Below are 20085 nucleotides of genomic sequence, written 5' to 3' on the forward strand. Positions count from 1 at the left end.
ACGTGAATTGTGTTAAAAAGAATGGTTAAAAATAACAAACCTGAATAAAACTGATTCTTGCACAATTGCAGCATAATCCTGAGTGCTTCCTTGTTAACCCTCAGCCAATCTTTGTCAGGCTTTATTTTTTTATTCTGTTATGCAAATTTTGTATTTTAAAGTGTTTTAAGAGCCACGCAGGCATAGAATAGTTCATCAGCACTAGAATTAGCTCCTCAGTAATGCAGAACCTGTTTGATCTGATTTCCATCTGATCTTTGGGACATTGACCAAACCCACTGAGAAGTCAATTACCATGTGGTAGCCATTGTTATACTGTCCTGCAGTGCCCCCAATGGCACCCACCTGTTATTCTCCAGTCCTGTGTGCTCACTGCTTATTGTTTGATGCAGGTACAGGAAAGTGGTGTCTAATGTATGTGAAGGTGGTGTTGACTTGCAGCAGAATCTAGCCCAGCATATGTGTCCACTGATTGCTCCCAAAAGACTGCAGATCAGCATCAAAGGAGAGAGCCTAGCTGTTAAACCTGGAGAAGATGTCACCTTTGTAGTCACACAAGAGCAGGTAATGAAGAACTTCAGCCTCTTAAAAACGTCAACGCTGGTTTAGAAGTTATTTTTAGGCAATCATTTCTCTCCTCTCTGGCTGGGTGAGCAGGGGTTAGCCCATGGCTTAGAAACAGGTGCACAAACCTTTCTGTTACTATTTCTCCATCCATTTAACCAAATGGAAGTATTCAGTGAACTACACAAATGACAACTCCGTCTAAGAAACTGGGTTCATCCCCTCAACAGCATTTTTCTCCACTGTTCCTTAAAGATATCAGCAACTTTGAAAATCTTAGCTTAAGTGAGTTAAGCGCCAGCTCCCTTGATCTGCTTTGAATATTCCAGTTTCAGTGTTAGAGCAGAGTCAAGTGAGATGTAAAGAAATTGTACTTAAAATCATGTGGAAAACAGAGTACAGACAACATTAATACAGATAAATGTTCAGCGTCAGTAAAGACATGGGGGGATGATGAAGCCAAAGAGCCTGAAGTAAATTCACGCATTTCAGCAAGGCTGTTGATACAACCTGTGTCCCAGATTCATTCCTGCCCACAGATGGGGATTAGCCATCATGTCCCAGATTTTCAAAAGGGTACAGCACCCACAGTGTTACAGTGGAAGCTGCTAGTGGCAGATTTGAAAATCTGGACTTTATTTCAGTGCCTAAAATAGGAGCTCCTATCTCTTTTTTGACCATCTGGCCCCAATTGTGGGTACTGAGCATTTCAAAATCTGGCCCTGAGCTCTTTTGGTCTCACCTATTAAAAAAGTGAATCACATCTTCTTGATAACACTGGTCTACAATTTTTGAGAAGTCGTCTGTTTCAGAGATAAAATGTGTTATTTATTATGTATTTTGATGTGCTGAATTCAAATATGACAATTAAAACAACTGATTGGCAACTGTTTCTAAGATATTTAAGTTTTTATATTTTATGTCTATGTATATTGTGTAGATAGTAGAGTTTTAATCATAAATTGTAAACCTAGGTCTTTTCATGTGTTTATGGTTGCTTTACATGATAATATTTCACCTGTCCTGTTTATGTAACATTTTAAAAATCAGCAAAAGGGTTATATAAATAAAATTTATTATGAAACAAAAGGCAAAAAGCTATTATGTACATAGTTTAGTCCTATTCAGTGTCTACTCGGCGCTTCTTGGCTTGTCTCTTGTATTCATTAAATGGAGCATCTCTTGTCACTGTCCAGCAATAGTCTGCAAGCATTGATGGGCTCCATTTGCCCTGATAGCGTTTCTCCATTGTTGCAATGTCCTGGTGAAATCGCTCGCCGTGCTCGTCGCTCACTAATCCGCAGTTAGGTGGAAAAAAATCTAGATGAGAGTGCAAAAAATGTATCTTTAGTGACATGTTGCAACCAAGGCTTTTGTATGCCTTGAGGAGGTTTTCCACCAACAACCTGTAGTTGTCTGCCTTGTTGTTTCTGAGAAAATTTATTGCCACTAACTGGAAGGCTTTCCATGCCATCTTTTCCTTGCCACACAGTGCATGGTCAAATGCATCATCTCGAAGAAGTTCACGAATCTGAGGACCAACAAAGACACCTTCCTTTATCTTAGCTTCACTTAACCTTGGAAATTTTCCACGGAGGTACTTGAAAGCTGCTTGTGTTTTGTCAATGGCCTTGACAAAGTTCTTCATCAGACCCAGCTTGATGTGTAAGGGTGGTAACAAAATCTTCCTTGATTCAACAAGTGGTGGATGCTGAACACTTTTCCTCCCAGGCTCCAATGACTGTGGGAGTGGCCAATCTTTCTTGATGTAGTGGGAATCTCTTGCATGACTATCCCATTTACAGAGAAAACAGCAGTACTTTGTGTATCCAGTCTGCAGACCAAGCAAGAGAGCAACAACCTTCAAATCGCCACAAAGCTGCCACTGATGTTGGTCATAGTTTATGCACCTCAAAAGTTGTTTCATGTTGTCATAGGCTTCCTTCATATGGACTGCATGACCAACTGGAATTGATGGCAAAACATTGCCATTATGCAGTAAAACAGCTTTAAGACTCGTCTTTGATGAATCAATGAACAGTCTCCACTCATCTGGATCGTGAACGATGTTGAGGGCTGCCATCACACCATCGATGTTGTTGCAGGCTACAAGATCACCTTCCATGAAGAAGAATGGGACAAGATCCTTTTGACGGTCACGGAACATGGAAACCCTAACATCACCTGCCAGGAGATTCGACTGCTGTAGTCTGGAGCCTAACAGCTCTGCCTTACTCTTGGGTAGTTCCAAATCCCTGACAAGGTAATTCAGTTCACCTTGTGTTATGAGGTGTGGTTCAGAGGAGGAGGATGGGAGAAAATGTGGGTCCTGTGACATTGATGGTTCAGGACCAGAAGTTTCATCCTCTTCCTCTTTCTTGTCTGACTCAAGTGAGAATGATTCTGGTGCATCAGGAACCGGCAGTCGTTCTCCGTGGGGTACTGGGCATATAGCTGATGGAATGTTTGGATAATGCACAGTCCACTTTTTCTTCTTTGACACACATTTCCCAACTGGAGGCACCATGCAGAAGTAACAATTGCTGGTATGATCTGTTGGCTTTCTCCAAATCATTGGCACTGCAAAAGGCATAGATTTCCTTTTCCTGTTCAACCACTGGCGAAGATTTGTTGCACAAGTCTTGCAGCATATGTGTGGGGCCCACCTCTTCTCCTGATCTCCAATTTTGCAGCCAAAATAGAGGTGATAGGCTTTCTTAACCATAGTGGTTAAGTCACTTCACCACAAACATAGCAGAAGTTATCTGCACTGTTCACACAAGTACGAGGCATCTCTGCTCACTTTGGCTAAACAGAAATGTGTCCCTTTGCAAAATCAAACACTGACAAATAAGAGAGCACGACACTATATGATTTCTAGAGCTGATATAGGGCAATTTTTTCAGCAGAGTGATGTAAGCTTCGTTATGATTGCATCATCCATGACTTCTAGGAATAACATGATGCAATTCATATCATGTATGATGCAATACCAGCTTCAGATTGCATCATTCATTGTTTTGCCTAAAAAGCAAGTACTGTCCAAACCCAGTCATAGATTTATTCATAGATCCAGTCAAAGATGTATTTTAGTCATTTCTGGTTTCAATTGAGATCCCTTCCCTTTATAACTCACTTATCCTCCGCCATTCCCAAGTCAAGGGTCGTATATACTGACCCAATAGCATATCTTGAAAACTAGAGCCAATCAACAATTTTAAGCATCATTTTCGTTCTCAGTGACCCAGAATTAGTAAAGTTTGACTACATTTATTTCAGAAGCATTTTGGATGTAGAGCAGTGTAATCAGGTAAAACATAAAATAAAATCACCAGGTAGTAAAGGATAATGACATCTACTATGTATAGTCCTTATTGACAGGTTTCCCTGTGTTGCCTAAAAGAGGCGGCAACATCTTAAAGGCATGACCAGACTATAACAGTCTGATCTGTAGGATGGAACAGTCTCATCTGTATGTCTGTGGTTCTTAACACTTACTCATTAAGTGACAGATTCTGCCACACTTTCTCAGGTTGAGTACTACTTACTTTGACACTAATCCCATTGATTTCAAAGAGTCTGAAGGAAATTCATGTATTTCAGCAGGCCTGCATGATACAACCATGGACACTGATTCATTCCTGCAGAAGCCAATGGGAATACTTGCAGAGTAAGTTACTACTTAATATGTGGGAGAATCTGGCTCTAAGTAGTTATTGGCCTTAGCTATGGTAAGGTCAGATATATCTCCATTTCTTTTCCTAATTCTCTGTCTGTCACCATTTCATTATTAGTAAAGAAACAGCACTTGACTATAATCTGAGAGCTCAGTGATTTATCATTTCTGTTAATTGTGATGGGGCATCTAAAAACATGATTTTTGCCAGAATAGGAATTCTGAGGCTTGAATGTGTTTCTCTGTCAACTGGTAGAACACCTAGGACATGCAAAGATGCTCAAAGGTCACAAATGGTATTCTCTCTCTCTATTAGTGATAGCTATGCATAATACTCTGAACTATAAGTCTCCTTTACAAGAAACCTAACAATTTGCTGCCCCCTATAGCTGAAAATCAATAAGTCCATAACATTAATTAGAAACAGAAAAGCAAGTTTTGCACAAGGGACCAATTAGGTCTTCTGACAATTAGTGAGCTTAAGGGATAGATCCACTAACACCAAAGAGATGTAGTATTATATCTATCTGTCACACAATATTAGTTTATTGCTGTATATGAATGCCTGTTCTTAGTTTCACAGGAGCAAGGGGCTTTGGCTCACACCTGTGTTTGTCTGGGTGATACATTACTGAGTTTATAAATAGTAATAATATTAATAACAAGAAGAAGAAAATAAACTGTCCCAAGCTCTGCTCGCTCAGTCCACAAAATGCCTGAATAAACAATGTCAAGAAAATCCACTATTCGCAGAAGAACTATGTAGATGTGTCCAGGTTCCATTGAATTTAGCTGTATTTTTCCTGTGTTCCTCTTTTGTTATCAAACCATTATTAGCTTCCTATTTTGTAGAATGAAATCGGTGCTTTGAAAACATCAAGATCCTTAAATAGTATTATAGTAGGAAGGGCATTGTGAGAGCAAAACATTCATTAAAACTCAGATCTGGTTCACAACATAAAACCTTACTCCTGTACCCCTTGGAGATAGTATGTAGGTGCTTTGCTAGCATAAGAAAGCAAACAAACAGTATTTGCACTTTAGTGTCACCTAAATGAATTGCACTTACAAGCACACAGCCGAGGAATCTCCTTTGCTTTAAACTTTAATATGGTATTGTCTCCTCCATTAAATTCCATCCATCTGTATCCAAAGAAAATGGTGATTTGAAGGAAATGTTCACAGCAGAGGAGTATACAAGGCCATAAACTCCTTTTGTGGGTGATGCATTCTGGAGTTGAGGCATTTGAGAACTATGCAGGATCTTTACTGTGAGCATTCTCTCACCTTGTGAACATTTTTTCCTTTTATCTGACAAGACAGAAGAAAATTCATCCAAACAGCAGCACTTAAAAAAAATGTTTTCCTTTCCTTTGTAACGCAAAGATCTGAAAGTTCTTGTCTGCTGTTGCCTCCTTTGATCTTCTGTTAACATCATGTTTTGGGATGAGGTTTTGAAGTATGACTTTTTCAGAGTGTGGCCTGTGTGGAAATGGAATAATGGAACTGAACATATAAAGATTTCAGGGTCATTTGAGAGGCGATAAACACGTGATTTTTGAATGCTGTGATTGGCTGAAATCCTTTTCTAGTCATATAATGATTGTAATGCACTGTCATGTGAGTAGCTGCACGACTGCCTTTCCTGGATGCAATCAGAACTGTTACAATGCGGGTCCGAGGCCATGTACTGCTAACTGCTAATGGAGAGTCTCCTTTAGCTCCAGTCATGTGGCTCTGTCCAGATGGGAGAATCTGAGTTCTATACTCACTGTCATGAATATCCATAGTGTGTAGCCTAGTGACAATGTAAAGTCATAAACGGTTATGTTTTTTGTTTTAATGAAGTTGCACATTGAAGACAATCTTTATCATCCTAATACTTTAGGCCTGACTTTAGAAAGACAGTGTCATTTTCATAAGCACTCTGCAGAGCTACAATGAATAATAAATTATAGCAGATGGCTAAGGTAGTATAAATGCTATGCTAGCAATAGTAATACTGTGCTAACTATACTATGCTAACCAGGGGCGGTTCTATGTATTTTGCTGCCCCAAGCACGGCAGAAAGGCGGCTTTCGGCGACATGCCTGCAGGAGGTCTGCTGGTCCTGTGCCTTCGGCATACCCGCCGCCGAATTGCCGCCGAAGCCGTGGGACCGGCAGACCTCCCGCAGGCATGCTGCCAAAGGCTCCTTGACTGCCGCCCCCACAGCGACTGGCAGGCCGCCCCCCGTGGCTTGCCACCCCAGGCACGCGCTTGGTGCGCTGGTGCCTTGAGCCGCCCCTGATGCTAACGCTACGCTATGCACTAAGCTTAGTCAACTGGGTTTTCGCTAGCACAGTGGACAGGGCTTAAGAGTCCTAGATAAGGTCAAAGAATACTTATAGATTGGGATTGTTCTGCACTGTCATGTTGGTCATATCCAGAGGCATAGTCAGTGTAGCATAATACAGTTACAAGCTGTTGACTAATCTGGAATATTTTATCCTCATTAAACTAGATCTGTGTTACAGATAAGGGAATATTAATACATACACACACCACCACCACCACTTGTCCTAAGCTCTTTGGAGCAGGGATCGTCTTTCTGTTCTGTGATTGTATAACACTTAGAACAATGGGGCCTTGGTCCATGGCTGGGGCTTCTAGGCACTACCACATACAAATAAGTAATAATAATGTGTCCTGTTTCTTTGAATCTTGGGTATTCAAAACATCTCTGATCTATTTCTTCTGCTAGGGGGATATTCTAAATACCAAGTACCAGGTGGACCTTGGAGATGGCTTTAAGGCAATATACGTGAACCTCACAATGACAGGGGAACCCATTCGGCACCGTTATGAGAACCCTGGGATTTACCGTGTCTCAGTCAGGGCGGAGAATGTTGCCGGGCATGAGGAGGCAGTGGTGTTTGTTCAAGTTAATTGTAAGTTGTGCTGTTTTGTTTTTCTCTGGTTTCACTTTTGCAGCTTCGCAACATCTTGATGATAGCTACTGGGCAGTGATTTCCAGAAGAAATTATATAAAAGATATTATCACCAAAATACATTTCTTTGAATTTGCTCATGCAGTAGTGCACCTGCTGCACATGGTTAATGTGGATAATTGTAAATGGGGGAGGGTATTACCAAATCAAAGGGAGACTTGACTTTAAAGGGAAACATGGTCTAGTGAAAAGCAACAGAGGGTCCTGTGGCACCTTTAAGACTAACAGAAAAAGGTGCCACAGGACCCTCTGTTGCTTTTTACAGATTCAGACTAATATAGGTACCCTTCTGTTACATGGTCTAATGATTAGATAGCTGGAGCATCTAATGCAGGAGTAGGGGTATCTGAGTTCTAATCCCAGCTTTGACAGTAATTTCCTCTATGTTTTCAGGTACCATTTTCAATCTTGGGTGTTTAAATTTAGACACCTAAATACATATTCAGATACCTAAGTGACCTGATTTTCAAAGGTGTGGAGACGATGTCTTCTCTTCCCTGATTTTCAGAAGTCTCAGATCAGTGGGAGCAGTAGGTGCTCCTTACTTCTGAAAATCAGATCATTAGTTAAGGTGCCTGAATCTAGATTTAGTTGCCTAATTTTAGCTACCCACGTTTAAAATGTTGGCTTCAGTGTATATTGACTTAACTGCATATTGCAGTGAGAATGTGCAGTATCACATGAAATAGACCATTTATTTTTCTTTTAATTAAAACCAAAATAAAAACCATCAACTAGAATTCAAAGAAAAGAAACAGCAGTGCACCAGGAATAGCATGCTCCATCAGCGGTTTAATGTACCTCAGTCAATTCATAATTGAAATAAAGCAGGCAGCTCACCACTGGAACTGCATTTTCCTCCCCTTTCAGAACTCATAAGAGCTGTTGCTTCTCCTGTTCTTAGATCAAATAGAAACCCAGAAACAAATCATATCGTCAAAAAAGGCAGGTTACTCCTCTTGTGTTCTCCAAGTACTCGCTTCAGGCTTTGGGGAGTGGGATGGGTGGCCTCCATCATGAATCCTGGAACCAAATAGAAAGCAGTAAACATTGGAGCCTCTGCAGAGATTGGAACTTTTAGTGCAAGTCAATAGGAAATGGACACTGGCTCCAGCTACCCATATTTCCCTTCTGTTAACCAGAGTCTTTGAGATGCAGCATTGCCTAGTAATTAATGCAAATGACGGGGAGTAAAGAGATCTGGGTTCTATTCCTTCCTCTGCCCTGACTGGCTGTGTGATCAGTTAGGGCCCTATCTTGCATCCATACAGATTAATTGCAAAATTCCCACTAAAAGCAAAGGGAGCAGGATTAGGCCCATAACCTCTGTGCCTCAGTTTCATTATCTATTTTTTTAAAAATTGAGGTAGTAACATTTCCTTACAGCGTAGTGTTCTCAGGTTTAATTCAGTATTTGTCAGGTGCTTAGATGCTAAGCTGATAGATTTGATAAACAGAAGCAGGGAAGGAGAGTGGGTGAGTGTGGTCTGTAGAAGCAGTATATGCCTGCTGTGATAGGTGAGTAACCTTCCTTTCTCCATTGAGAATTGCCCCACTCTTGGGAGACTGACAAGAAGTAAGAACCCCTGAAGGAGGGCTGAAGGATTGCCTTCCCAAAATGTCCCTCTGATTTGGCTCCTATATCGGGAGATGAGTGATGAGTGAAGGATGTAAATGGAGTTTCATGTGGTGGATTTACAAATGGCAGAGGGGGAGGTATTTCTCAAGCGTAAAATGAATGCTATATCTAATCTGGTATTGGAACACTAATTTGATTAGGATTGAGTACAAAGGCTGATCCACTAGGATAATCTCTAAACTGATTTTGAGTCCCATCCCCCCTCGTATCCCGTTCCGTATTCCCATTGGACTTTTACCCAATGCCACAAACAATCTTGGAGTTTTATGAAGGTATTTTGTCTTGTCCAGGGTCAATAGATACTTTACATCTGATTTATGCAGTCCTGGTAAATTGTGAGGTTTGAGGAAGATGGCCAGGACTAATTAAAATGGAATTTGGAAATTCTGGAGTAATTTAGGTTGTGGGCTCAGAAACACCTTATCCCGTGGAATATCATGAAAGTAGAATAAGCCATAAACACCAATATCTCAAAATTCTTTTTACCTGATGTAACAGTCAGGAGGACTGCAGTTTGGAGGGACAGAGGGCAAAGGCAGAGTTCATGAAACTTGTCAATACTAAACTCAAGCCCCATGAATAGGAAAAGTCTCAAATTGCAGGACATATATGCACCAGATCTTTAAAGAAACTTTTCATAGTAGGATGTATCAAAATTATGGTTCTCTGATCCAGAGGATAAGAAGCTGCAGCTGGTACCTGGGGCTAGAGCAAGGCTCGGTTCTTTGAAAAAGCAAGTACTTGGACCAGAGTAAAGGGAATTGTGGAACATAGGCATACCCCCAGTGAGTGTGAATTGGATGTGAATGGGCAATGATGTAATTAGTGCAAAGAGGGTACAGAAAGGCTCAGAGTGATGTCTGGATTGAGGCTAACGGCTCTGAATGACGAAGAGATGTTTAGAGCAGTGGTCTCCAAACTTTTTTGATCGCGCACCCCTACCAGTAAAAAAATTTTGAGCACGCACCCCCTGCCGCGCCAGCTCTACCATTTTTGCCAAAGCAAAAAAAAAAGGCCGCTCGGACTCCCGCCCGAACTGACGAAGCAAAAAAAAAAAAAAAAGCGCTCCTCCTGCCACACACCCCCAAGGATACTCTTGCGCACCCCCTGGGGTGCATGTGCCCCACTCCACTGGTTTAGATTACAGAGAGAAATGATAGGATGGATTCATTATATATAATAACTTAATTGATATTTGTAAAGCACTTTGGGTTTCTGAAATGGAAGGTGCAATATAAGTAAAAAAATAAGTGTTAAACGCCTCCAAGCTTTGAGTGCTTTTCTGAAACAAATATAACTCATGCCTCCTATAAAGATTTTCTTTCAATGATATTATTTTAGTAAACATTTTTATGGACCAAAATACAATGAGACTAGTAAGACCCCGATACAGAAATTTTAAAGTGATGCAGTTTTTGTACACTGCCTGCAAAGTATAGCCTCACTAAGTAAAACTTCAGAAAGGAACAAATTTACTCTAAGAGCACGTGTTTAATATACAGAAGTTATACATTTAAATTTGCAAATCAATTAGCTTCTAATAGACCGCTTTTTAAAGTATGTATTTATTGGATATTTTGCTGAATATTAGCCTGACTAAAAAAAAAACAGCGAGGAGTCCAGTGGCATCCTGACTGCTGATACTTTGTAACGAAAATGAACAGTCAGCATCATTCTTCTCAGATTTTGCCTTAAAAATATCAGAGGCCTGGTAGAATTTCCATCAATTTTATCTTTGATTACTTTCCTTTTCCGTCTTTTTTTTTTTATTTTTTTTTTAAACTGTTGCTAAATTTACTTATGATCTTCTATGTTAGACGTGCACGAGAAAGACTCATGCAGGTGCACCAATAAATCACATTGCTCTGGATTTTTATTTGTGACCTCCTTTGTTTAATTAAAATGTCCAGAACATACCTTCAGCTCTTTTCATTGATGCATGCAGAAAACAGGGAGGGAGAAAAATAAATTCAGGACCTTGTTCTGTGCAGGTGAGACTGCTGCAGAATGCTGAACAAGAGAAAAACCAGAGGCATTCAATAAATTGATGGATTCTTGATTAATGGCCTTTTTGGAACTCTATTCAGCTCCACTGCAGGCTTTACATCTAGAAGTGATTCCAGTCATTGGGAGAAACCAGGAGGTGAATTTGACAGCCATCGTATTGCCCAAGAACCCTAACTTGACAGTCTTCTACTGGTGGATAGGAAACAATCTTCAGGTACACACAAGATTTCATTGGAGATTTTTTTTCAGCCTCTCTTCAATAAGGATTATGTCTAATGCCTATTCCTTTCAGGAAAATACTCTCCTGGTATACATGACATTTTGCAGAATACCTTCTATTTCAAACAGTCTGTTAAACCATCTGTTAGATGTTATTTAAACCCCATTAAGTGATCATGAACTTTCTCTATTGTTCCTTTTCCATTATTGCTATTTTTGTGATTCATTTTTTATTGATTTTCATAAACAAACAAAAATACAAAAATATAAATGATTTGTGGTTTGTATATGTTACAGAGTTCCACACATTTCACAGGATATCCAATAGAATTGTGCAATTTAAACAGCTTTATAGTTTGTCAAAGTTGAAAAATCAGACAATAACCCAGACATAAGATGTTAGGGTGGTGGTAACTATAATAATAATAAGACAAAGAAATAGGCAGGAAAGGGAAGGAGGAGACCTCAGGTATAACAGAAGTCTGGCATTATTTGAGCCATCTCAGAATTCTTTATCCAAAAGTATCAGAAACAGGGTCGAATTTTTTTGAATTCATATTATTGCTCTCTACGTCAGTAGGCTGTTCTTTCTTTCGCTGCTTACTCAGACAGGTTCAAATACCAGTGCTCTATTTTGGGCATAAACCTACTCCTCCATTTTTGTAAAATCACGCACTTGATAATCATTGCAGCCTTCAAGAACCAAAGGCTTGGTGCTGGAGTTAAACCCAGCGTAGTAGGTACATAACCTAAGGTAAATTCTCAGCTCAGGATTGGTTGCTGAAATCAAGCACCATTTTCAATCTTGTGTCCACCTGACCATTGGACAGTCCCATAACATATGCATCAGGTTTCCTTTTTCTTTATTACAGTGTCATTTAGAATCAGGCTACTTCTCCAGACCATTTCCTTTAGTGGAGTCACAGTTATGTTGCAATTCTCCATCTTTAAGGAAACTGTGATGTAATGCATTTGGGATTATGGCATCAGTGAATTATGAGAGCTTCTATTTATGTGATCATTAGCAGAGATGGGAATTGAAATACTGCACAGAAATATATATTTCTGACTAAGTCTGTTTCTGTGATGTTATATTCTTTACAGTTTGTTATAGAGGGATGAAGTTAAGTCTAAAAAGGCGAAGACAAAAAAGGTGCTCATACACTACAATTTATGGTCATAGATGGGTAGATAGGTTAGATACATGGATCATAAAACATTAAAAATCTAAATATTTCTATTGGGACAGGATTATTCTCTTCTGTTCATTTGGGCTAATTATCTTTTAAAATAATTATTTTTAAATGTATGAGCGCAATGTAGTGCTCATAAGAGAGAGACTAAGATTACTGCTTGAGGGAGGAATAGATCAGACAAGCACCATGCACCAGTCCATTATTCTAGTCTTGGGTCTTTCTTGAGCCCGGAATGCAGATCAGGTGAAATTGTGTGGTAGATCTGTGATGTGCACAAATATGGACTAAGCACCTAATTCTGCAAGGTACAGAGCACCTCAGGTCCCTTTTGACATCTTTGGGAATTGCAGAAGTGCAATAGCGCACCTGTATGGATCGGGCACTAAAATCAGGCCACAAAATTAATTTAATTGTAACTGATGATAGAATCTGAACTCAGGTGTGTAGAGGGGAAAGACCTATGCACTGAGGGCCTGACCCAGAGCCCAGTGATGTGAATGGGAGTCTTTACAGTCATTTCAGTGGGCTTTGGATCAAACCCTAATAGTCTCTCAGTTATATTAGAAGGAGGATTTGCTCAGTCTTTAAAAATGTGTGTCCCTTAACTTTGTAATTCCAAAGTCAAACATTAGATTTTGAACACTGTTTAAGTATATTTTATATGCATTTTCTGAATGAAGGACTATTTTAGTTTTCAAGTATCCAACATAGGGCAAGCATACCTGGTGGTAGAGAATTGGAATTCGCTGACTTGGCTAACTATTGATTAAAATCACAGAAAAAAATCAATCTATTATTTGATCCTTCCAATATATTTCAATCACTAGTCCTTCACACACATTTCTTCCGTAATTCTTCCTAACATTCTTTTTTAAATTTTCCTTCTTTTTTAGCCACTTCTCACTTTGGACAGTTTTTTGGTGACAAGATTTGCTGAGACAGGTGAGGTGAGAGTTACAGTGCAGGCCTCCTGTGGGAACTCCATGCTGCAGGATTCCAAGATTGTCCGAGTTTTTGGTGAGATAATTTTACTCCCTCGTATTTTTTTGTCCATTGCATGTACTTGTATGTACTTTACAATTGCCCTTAGAGACCAGATCCTATTGTGAAATTTTATCCAATGCCATGTTAAACTTCTAAACTCAATAAACTAATGTGATCTGTAATGAAACTCCATTGAAATGAACAGAGAGAGGCTAAGGAAGAATTTGACCTGTATCCCTTATAGAAAATGCTACCATGTTATTCCAAAGCACTACAGATAACAGTTATCTTAAAGCAGCATTTTGGGCCATAACTGTAGAATACTGTAGAACTTATATGTTTTTATAATATTTTTAGTCATTCTGTTGATCTTACTACAGAAAGAATAATGTGAGAGGAGAGAAGTTCAGTGGGGCACATACTTTTATCATAAAAAACTTGAAAGAATTTGCCTGTTGTGATAACACCTTTTTGCTTAATGATTTGGGCATTTCTCGAGGAGTTTGGATTAGAAAGAGCTGCTGAAAAATGTTAAATAACCCTTTTGCTAATGTGCTGCATTGTATCACAGTGTATTTTGCTGTGCCATGTAATGTGCTAACGAGGCCTGATGTATCATGAAAAATGTAAGAATGAAGAGGAAATATTTAAACTTGTATATCTGCTGTCAAATCTGGGTATCAGGGATATCTAATAAGTCTTACTTTGCTAAGGTTTGCAAATATGGAGAGCTAAAAGCTTCATATATCCTGGGGACACACAGAATGATACTTAGCTATTGTCCTAATATTCCAAGCAGACTTTTTGCTTGTAATATGCTTTTTAATATAACATAATGGTAAACACCAGGATTCAAGCTAAATAGAGCATTTGTAAACCTCTTGCCCTGTAACAAATGGATTTTATGAATGCCTGTGATACCATTTATAAATCCATCAGCTTTTTAGAAAGCTTTAAAAATATAACCCCATTAGCATGGCTTGTAAGCCTATCATGCTTCTTACTTTTCACTACTGCAGCTGCTGTTAGTATTGGCAAATCCTGAGTCAAAGACCAACGGGGCATTGGGGTTGAGGAAAATAAAGACATCCTTAGAAAAAATAAATATAAAAATATGATTCTGTCTAAACTGCCTAAGAGATCACGTTTGGATCATTCATGCATTCCAAAGGATCTCTTTCTCTGCTTTGCATTAGGTTCTTCAGGTATGCTTCCAAGGAGCCTGTAATGAGAAAGGAAAGAATAGAGAGTCCTGTTTACTAAGAAACTGTCAATTTCTAGTATTTCAGTTATTTTTGGATTATATTCATAGAAATATTGGAAGTGTAGCTTATTTATTCTTTTAAACAATGCAGTAGTTAGCCATTGCCATATCATTTCTGTTCATATTTTCACAGCTAGATTATAGAAAACATAAAGAAATATTCATTTTGCATGAAAAAAGGAAAATACAGTGGGCAAGAACGAGATGTTTATGATTCAGTAAGAATCAAGTCCATAGAATCATGCCCATTTAAAAACAAAAGAAACCACAGCTTTATGTGTGGTGTAATATCTTAATGAAAAATTACTGGAAAGATAATTATCAGTGAGTATATGAAACTTGACTTAATGTTTTCCATGTTGCCTTTGATTGGTGGCTAGAAATATTTAGACATAAGATGCTGGGAAAGTGGGGAAAATACAAAAATCTAGTATTGGTCCATGCTACTTAGATTGTAAACTCCTTGGGGCAGGAACTGTCTTTTATTCTGTTTTTGTACAGCACCTAGCACAATGGGGTCCTGGCCTGCAAATGAGTCTTGTAAGAGCTTCTAAAAATACAAAGCATAATAATAATGCTAACAAAGCTTTTTTCCAGAGTATTATTTTCTACAAAACTGTTTTTCCCCAATTCTCTTTGAATTGTTCAAAAATGTTTCTTTTCCTGTTTCCAGATCATTTTCAAGTTCTTTCTCTAAAGTTTACTAAACATCTGGACATGTACAACCCCAACATACCAGAGTGGAGGGAAGACATAGGCCTGGTAGTAACACGACTTCTTGCAAAGGTGCTCTCTCAGTTTGCTCATAAACTGCTCCTTCTCCAGTCATAAAGTTGAAGGTTAAGTTAATGCCTTTCCATTTAGAAAAAACGAGACAGGGCAGAACAATAAACCTATCCCCATGAGCGACATTTTGAAGCAGTTTGAGACCAGTGTCACTTGTGTATACAGGCCATAGATTACATTATTGCAATACTGTCAATTTATTTCCAACACAGCCTAATTGGGAATTAACAATAAATACTCCTCTCAGGGATTTTGGGGCCAGGTGGAAATATTAACAAATACTTTGACTTTGTGAAAAAAGTGTAACATGAATGTGATGTAGTTAGGGGTTACACAAAGGGTACTATACTATACAACATTTAGTCTTTGATTGTTTTTTGTTTTTTTTTTAAATAATAATTTTTATTTTTGCATGTGTAACTCTGAAAATTACAGAAAATATGTAAGGAATTAATTTGCTGCAGCCACTTTATGTAGATTGCAGGTATGGACAAAACTTAGATTCAGATTCAGTGCTTAATTTGTGCTAGAGCAGGGGTCTCAAACTCAAATGACCACGAGGGCCGCATGAGGACTACTGCATTGACCCGAGGGCCGCATCACTGACACCCACCCCTTGCTGCCCCCGGCCCTGCCCCCACTCCACCCCTTCCATGAGGCCCCGCCCCTGCCCCACCTCTTCCCTGCCCCCATTCCAACCCCTTCCCCGAAGTCCTCACCCCAACTCTGCCCCCTCTCTGCCCCCAGGCGGTGCAGGAGGGGTGCGGGGTGTGATGGGGGCTCAGGGCAGGGAGTTGAGGTGCAGGAGGTGTGTAGGGTATGGCGGGGGCTCAGGGCAGGGAATTGGGGTGTGGGGTGCAGGAGGGGTGAGGGGTGCAACAGGGAGTTGGGGTGTGGGAGGGTGTGGGATGTGGCAGGGGCTCCAAACAAGGTTAGGGTGCAGGAGGGGTGCGGGGTATGATGGGGGCTCAGGGCAGGGAATTGAGGTGCAGGAGGTGTGCAGCAGGGGGCTCAGGGCAGGGAATTGGGGTGTGGGGTGCAGGAGGGGTGCGGGGTGCGGCAGGGGGTCGGGGTGCAGGGTGCGGCAGGGGGCTCAGGGCAGGGAGTTGGGGTGCAGGAGAGGTGAGAGGTGCAGCAGGGGGTTGGGGTGCAGGGTGTGGCAGGGGGATCCGGAAGGGGGTTGGGGTGTGGGCTCCGGCCTGGCGCCGCTTACCTAGAGCGACTCCAGGGTGGCAGCACCTCACTGAAGAGAGAGGCTCAGGACTAGGGCAGAAGGGCAGGGGAAGGGCAGCCTGCCCTGGCTCTAGTGAAGAGGGACACTAGGACCTGCCGGAAGCCGGCAGCCTGCAGAGCGAGTGGATTCAACGTGTGCTGCAGGCTCCAGGCTCCGGGGCAGTGAGGAGGCAGCAAGTGGGTGCCGGGAGACACTCCGGGGGGACGACGCGTGGGGGTGGCAGGTGCCCCAAAGATTGGGGAGCAGCGCACGGGGAGCTTAACAGGCACAGAAAATAACTCGGGGGGCGGGGGTAGGGGAGTTTGGTGGCAACAGGAAGTAATGGGGGGGGCGAGGGGAGCTCCACGGGCCACGTGTTTGAGACCCCTGTGCTAGAGCTTGCCAGGGCTGAGTCCCAGCACCTCTAGGCTTGGCAGTTCATAGCCCCAGTACATCTGGGCTTGCCCCATCAGTTATGAACATAAGAAAATTGCTTGAGTCTCGGCACCTACTTGCTTGAGCCCTGGCACCTCTTTCATTACAAATTAAGCACTGCTCACATTTGAACCCTGAATTGTCCTGTAGATTACTTAAGTCAAGCTTCACATAACAGCATTGTAACATGAATAAAGAGTAATGCCGTTAAGGTAGGGAGCACTTGAGCAATAATATTCAGGTGCACACACTGCCAGAGATAAGCGCATATTGAATTCTGTCCAGGAGCATATCAATAGGTTATGACCCCAGAGGTAAATATTTATAGAAATAGTTATCACCAAGGAAACACAGAGCCATATTGTCAAAGGGCCCCCAGTGAAGTCAGTGAACTTACTCTGGATTTGCACCAGTATAAACCAGATCAGGATTCTGACCTTCTATTTTACACCTGTTTCACCCCAGTTTATAACCCCAACACCTACTAAATGCCAAATAGAGTGAGTTCCATTAATCACGCATATCAATTTCTACCCATTTCATAATGTATATCTACCTGATGGGTGTCTTTCCCCCCCCCCCAATCAAATTGGCTCCACATCTTAACTTTTAAAAAATCATATACAAGAAGTTAGATACAATTATATGGATGTTCAGAGACTGTTTGACCTAAGGACTATGAGATTTGACCAGTGCTTTTCATTAAAATCTCACAACAGCCTTCCTATATATATATCACACAACACAAGAATTTGTGACGAATGGTAACGTTTTCAAAAGTGATGGTGTCATTTAGAAGCCTTAGTCCTACTGAATTTCAACGAGACTTAGGCTCCTAAGTGTCTAAGTCACTTTTGAAAATGGAACTTGTACTTCTAAGACACTTAGGTGCTTTTTGAAAATTTTATCTTGGAAGATTACATGCTCACTGCGCAGTTGTGGTAAACCTGCAAACCACTTAGGCTTCAGTTCACTCTTTCCCATGATACCCATTAGAGCTCTTTGATATGTGTGATAACACTTCTAATTTTCAAAGAGCTTTTCAAATCTCTGCTAATTAATGTAAGGTTATGTGCAGCTTTCTAGCTTCCAGTGACTTCCGTAGAATTCTCTCTACATATTAAAAATCTTAACACCAAAGACCAGATCCAGAAAACCATATGTGAAAGTAGCTATATATTTTATTAATTTTTTTGTATAATACTGACAGTATAAAGTTAGCGTATAGGCCTGTAAATCTGTGCATGTCTTTGTCTCTGCAGGAAACTAATATCCCTGAAGAAACACTGGTGACAGTGGTGAAACCTGGTCTGCCCACAACTGCTGATTTGCTCGTGCTGCTTCCAGCAAACCAGCCAAAGCGGAAGAGAAGTATAACTAGTGATAAGGTAACAAGAACAATCTGTGTCTGATTAGGGCCAAATCTTCATCCCATTGAAATCAGTGACAATACTCCTACTGGCTTCATTGTTGGGCCTTACACACCTAGATGTCATCCACCCTACTTCTTGGCATGACCTACGTAAGGGCTAGCAGCAATTGCGGTCCTTGTCTTTAGTAGAGTGCAGTGCCTGCTCCTTCCCTGTGCACCCTGGGATGGAATCTACCCAAAGGCAACAGGAAGAGAGCAGGCCATGGTCTTGCCTCCTCCTCTAGTCCAGCCCATAATGTGGGGTGGCATGTAGTGGGGAATATGCTGCAGTCCCTGAATTCCTCTCCAAGCTTCTCCAGGGACAGAGTGTCTCTATACCAGCTTGTACTCTGAGCTGTGGCCATTTGCACAATCCAGCCCCAAATGGTATCAAAATATTTCTCAGGGATGGCTAATATTTGTCTGTTGTTACATCAGCAACTAAAGTGATAACATATTGGTCTATAATGATCCAGTAGATTAAAAGTCTCTAATCAGGAGTACAAGCCACTGTGGAAACCACATATTTAGAATATTAACATTTTTGATTAGAGGAGAGGAATCCTCCTCACTGACTTCAGAAATACATTAGACCTCAGATCCTACTGACTCAAGACTTTAGGATTTGGCCTATTACATGAAGAGCAGGTGGTTTCTGCCCTAATGGTCAGGAAGCTTATTCGGGTACTGAGGCAACAGGAGCAAAGAGTTTAAATGCAACAGGACAAAGTTCAAATATGAGATTTCCCCCATCTCCCATGTCCAAGCGAAATCTGCTCAGTGGGAAGGGGTCCTAGTTCAGTAGAAAATCAAAATTTGTCCACTGGCCCTACCTCTAATTTATAATTTATGACATTATGTCTTTTTTAAAATGAATGTCTCAGCTCTGCACCAGTTTTGAGTTTCAAGCATTATCAGTTAAAAGAAGGTTATCATTTAAGAAATCATTAGTTTTTAAGAGACTAGTTCAGGAGGGCAATATGTTACAAATAAGAAGGTTCAGAGAATAGGCCACAATATCTATCTAGCCAGAGTGTCTCTACTGGTAGGCAGGCCCAAGCTCCCTGGCAGCATGGTAAAATACCTTGTTCATGGAATTGCCTAAAGAGGCGAATCTCAAAGTATTTTGATGTGAGTATTCGAGCAGGAGACTTTAAACTTAACTGTTAACTTTCAGAATTGGGTAAATTAAGATTGAGAATGGTCTAATGCAAGGAAAACATCCTTAGTCTCCCCCTATCATCTGAATGTGAAGTTCTGGAAGACTGAGGTCACAATTAATATCCAGAAGCACTGTATTTTAATAGATAGTTCAGAAAGCCCTATGCCAATTGTGGTTTGCAGCCAGGTGGGTGTCATCACTTGAAATTCTTAACTTCTTTGCTCCTTTTAAGGAACGAGATGCTGATTTATAATGGAAGTGTATCTTTCTGTTCCAAGTTTATGTGGAATGGACTTCCTCAATAGTTAAAAGCAACAGATTAAGGCAGACCCTTGTGTCCTGCTGTTTGTTTGCTTTTTTTAAAAAATACCTACATTTATTCAGATTAGCTGCCTTCAAATCTCAGCTATTATTAGTGGTCTGCTTCCAGGCAGCTTGAAGAATACCATCAGTTGCATTCAATGCTGCCTCAGTGTTTTCATGGTCAGATCTGAACCACCCTTCCTGATATTCCAAGAGGAAAGACATGAAGGGCTACA

The 20085-nt window shown here is 40.7% G+C and overlaps 1 protein-coding gene across 2 annotated transcripts in view; it reads left to right on the forward strand.

The window, feature by feature from the left end:
- Positions 1 to 20085, forward strand: part of SORCS2 (sortilin related VPS10 domain containing receptor 2) — an 808645-nt gene that overhangs the window by 771258 nt on the left and 17302 nt on the right. For both annotated transcript variants that reach the window (XM_026648060.1, XM_026648061.1), the window contains exons 18-23: positions 393 to 564; positions 6984 to 7170; positions 10957 to 11090; positions 13185 to 13308; positions 15213 to 15325; positions 18236 to 18361. In XM_026648060.1, coding sequence (XP_026503845.1) covers positions 393 to 564; positions 6984 to 7170; positions 10957 to 11090; positions 13185 to 13308; positions 15213 to 15325; positions 18236 to 18361 — 856 coding nt within the window. The remainder of the gene's footprint in view (positions 1 to 392; positions 565 to 6983; positions 7171 to 10956; positions 11091 to 13184; positions 13309 to 15212; positions 15326 to 18235; positions 18362 to 20085) is intronic.

The sequence above is a fragment of the Terrapene carolina genome, unplaced genomic scaffold (genome assembly GCF_002925995.2).
Source record: "Terrapene carolina triunguis isolate 2854851 unplaced genomic scaffold, T_m_triunguis-2.0 Scaffold66, whole genome shotgun sequence".
Taxonomy (NCBI): domain Eukaryota; kingdom Metazoa; phylum Chordata; order Testudines; family Emydidae; genus Terrapene; species Terrapene triunguis.